Here is a 3,469-nt window from a genome sequence, read left to right as displayed (position 1 = left end):
CTTTCCTCATATGATTTCCTTTTGATGACCATAAACTCATCCTCGTCAGACTCATCTTGCTTGGAGAAGAAGTTTTTCTTATTGAACCCTTTCTTTTTATGTGCCATTCTTTTAGAATTTCCTTCATCATCACTGTCATGTTTATGAGGACATTTTGCTGCATAATGACCTATTTTACCACATTTAAAATAGATAAGGGGATACTTGCCTTTAAGCTTTTAGATCCTTTCTTCAGCTTTCGTAAAAATTGAGCCAATTCAGATTCCACATCTGACTCATCACTACAGTCATTCCTTTCTTTCCCCTTCTTTGACCTTGAGGCCTTCAATGCTGCATCTTTGGAGCTTGGGCCACCTTTCCTCATTTCATAGGCAGTGAGAATTCCATGGAGTTCATCCATTTTGAGGGTATCTTGATCCTTTGCTTCTTCTATAGCACTTATTTTGGAGTCAAATCTGTCTAGAAGAGACCTTAATACCTTTTAAACAATGGTACTTTCTTCAAATTTTTCGTCCAATTCTTTCAGGGAATTTACCACTTCAGCTACTCGAAGGAGGTATGCTGCAATATCATCTTCATCTTCCATCCTCAAACTTTCAAATTGTCTTCTGTGAGTTTTAAGATTTGCCTTTTTGACTTTTGAGTCTCCATCGTACAAGCCAACTAGCTTCTCCCACATTTCTTTGGCCGAGGTATAGTGCATGATTTTTGTAAACTTTGAATCAGTGATTCCACTAGTGATGGAGTTCATGGCACTTGCATTTGCGATGTAGGCTTTCCTCTCGTCTTGTTCTGTTGGAAGAGTGGAAGTAGTTTTGTATTCATTTTGAACAAAATTCCAAACTTCAGGTCCAAGGGACATTAAGTAGTAAGTCATTCTTTTCTTTCAAAAACCAAAGTTAGTGCCATCGAACAAAGGAGGTCTTCCTAATGCTTCGTGGTTTCTCATCATGGCTGCGGATCCTTCTTCAAGCTGTTAGGCTAGTATGAAGAAGCTTGCTCTGATACCAATTGTTGGAAATACTAAAATGGGGGGGTGAATCAGTATTTCTTACAATTTATTTTTTAATTGTTCTAGTGATTTCCAACAACCTATATAGATATGTATATGTATACACAGAACAGAGAAATCAACAGCTAAATTTAATGCTTTTACTAAAACTCAAGACAGTGCAAAGAAATAAATACAATATAAGTATAAATCTGATTATGAATAGTTGCCAAGCTCCAACTTGGACCTCAGTGAGGCTCCAACCTCCAGAGCACCAACTCTGTTTTGCAGTGGTTCTGCACTTAGGAGCACCTACCCCAATGACTTCAGTCCTGTTCAGTTCTGAGGCTCCAACCTCTTGGGCTCCAACCCAACCTTGGTATAAACAGGTATGTTGTTGCACTCTATTCAGTTGAGGTTGTCTCACTCCTACTCTCCTTCCTTTGCTGCTTCTGCTGCCTCTACAGCCTCCACTGCTTTTTCTGCCTCTTTTGCCTCTACTGCTTCTACTATCTCACCCTCGGGTTCTTCACCACCATAACTGCACCAACAGTTCTCTGTTTCTTCTATTTTATACATTCTCGTGCCTTTGTCCATTCGTTTCTGCTTACACCGTCTCTTAGGCTTCCTCCTCAGTCACTGTCATTTCCTCTGACTCTCTTGATTTTTCAGCTTCCCTCCTTGATCGCTGTGACTGACTGTTCCATCCTACTTGTATCCACTCCCGTATTGGAATTATCATCATCTTCAGGTAATTTGTAAGGAACACTAGCCTCCAATTCAGAATCTTGCTTATGATCCAGATCCAAGGTAGTTTCCATCGATGTTACCTCTACATAATTTTTAGGTTTATCTGAAGACTTAATATGGCTTCCTTTATTCTATTTCTTCTGCCTGAATTCCTCAAGTCTTTTTTTATTTTACTAGCGGCTCGCAAATCAACTTTGCTCTTCTACTTATTCATTGCTTCAAATCAAGCCTTCGAAATGTTTCACCCACCCACTTCACAGGCAAAAAAAATCACTGGATCGTTACAAAATAAATGACCAATAGGGACGATCATGCCTTCTGCCTAGCCAAATAAATAAATTAAATGTGATCCCGACGCCACAACTGTGTTCCAAAGGGATCATAAACTGTTCATTTGCAATCACAGCCATTAATCGTCGCGATCCAACAGTCACAGTCCTTTTTTCCTGCATGTTAAACATCGTGCATATTCCTCACCATCTGACCGTCCGTCGCCCGATTGGACGGCAGTCGCAAGCCCCGATTGCACAAAATGCATACGCGCTAACCTGCGGGGGCAACGGTTTTCATCTGCCACGAGTCGTATTGTGACTGGATCGCTGGCCCTTATACGTATACCACCGAACCTCGGTGGGAGGTGTGGGGAATACCACTTACCGCCTACCTATATGTCTCACGCGCATTATCATCAGCACATCTTTCGCGTGCGACTACTGTTGGATCCGCTGCTTTTTGATCCGATGGCTCACATTCATCATCAGTGGATTCTTCTTTTTCCACCAGTTTCTTGCCAGGAAGTGATTTTCTTTCCCCCGGCTTAGCCTTTGCATCTACTTTATCAATTATCACAGGTTCAGGCTTCACTTGTTTCGCACCATCTTTCATTAACTCAGGTTTGGCAGGCCTCACTTCTCTTTGGCCATTTTCCTTAACACGATGCATCAGAGCTTGAGCTTGTCGATCATCATCAGAATCAGAGTCTGAGTCATCATATCCTCCCATTCCACCATCTATTTCTTCTACAACTGTGGTATAACCAATGAAGAAGACGCTTCCTGTGGTGCAACTATGTGAAAGCTTGAAAGGTTTAGCAAACATAATATCCAATGAAAACTGGTCACATTTCCCATATGTAAGCGCACCAAACACAACTTTCTTGTTATCAACATGAACATTGAGGAGAGCTCTCTCACTTTCCTTTGCATTTTGAATCTCACCCATCTGATCCTCTGGTGGCTTTGTCTACTCCTTGAATATTGCCATATTGACATCAATGACAATCCGTGTCCAACAACCATATTATAATATTATTTAAAGTATCACCCACTTAATAGAACCTTGCAAGCCCCTTTAATATGAACCCAAAATGGATAAAGAAAAATTATTTTATACACAATATCAAATATGTATAGGACTTATAAAGGATATATAAGAGAATATTCTCCTATATATTTTCATTAAAATCCCAAAAAACCAAAGAAGGTTGCTATGTAATGGAAAAAGGTTAAAAGCAAAATGATGTTAAAATTGTTCGAGAAGTAGAGGAAGACTTGGAATCTATTACAATAGTGAATGTTTGGTTTCTTAATAGAGGAAGAAAAGGAAAAGGTAAAACTTCTTGAAGACAAAAGAGTAAATTCTTCTTTGAAAAAGTGAAAGAATGAAAGATTGAAAGCATATATCTATGGCTCAAAGAAGGAGATGAAAATGCACATTTTTCCATAGAGA

At 39.6% G+C, this 3,469-nt stretch overlaps 1 protein-coding gene across 1 annotated transcript; it reads right to left on the bottom strand.

The window, feature by feature from the left end:
- Positions 1-2,401: 2,401 nt before the first annotated feature.
- On the bottom strand, positions 2,402-2,962 carry LOC149164615 (histone deacetylase HDT1-like). Its single transcript, XM_089429549.1, has one exon. The coding sequence runs from the start codon at positions 2,960-2,962 to the stop codon at positions 2,402-2,404; it is 561 nt and encodes a 186-aa protein (XP_089285675.1).
- Positions 2,963-3,469: the final 507 nt, after the last annotated feature.

Source organism: Pinus tabuliformis, chromosome 5_1, assembly GCF_031772625.1.
Source record: "Pinus tabuliformis cultivar Carrire ecotype Pingquan chromosome 5_1, CPIR1, whole genome shotgun sequence".
In the NCBI taxonomy this organism is placed as follows: Eukaryota; Viridiplantae; Streptophyta; class Pinopsida; order Pinales; family Pinaceae; genus Pinus; species Pinus tabuliformis.
Note: the sequence above shows the minus strand (reverse complement) of the source record. Positions and strands in the feature narration are given on the sequence as shown.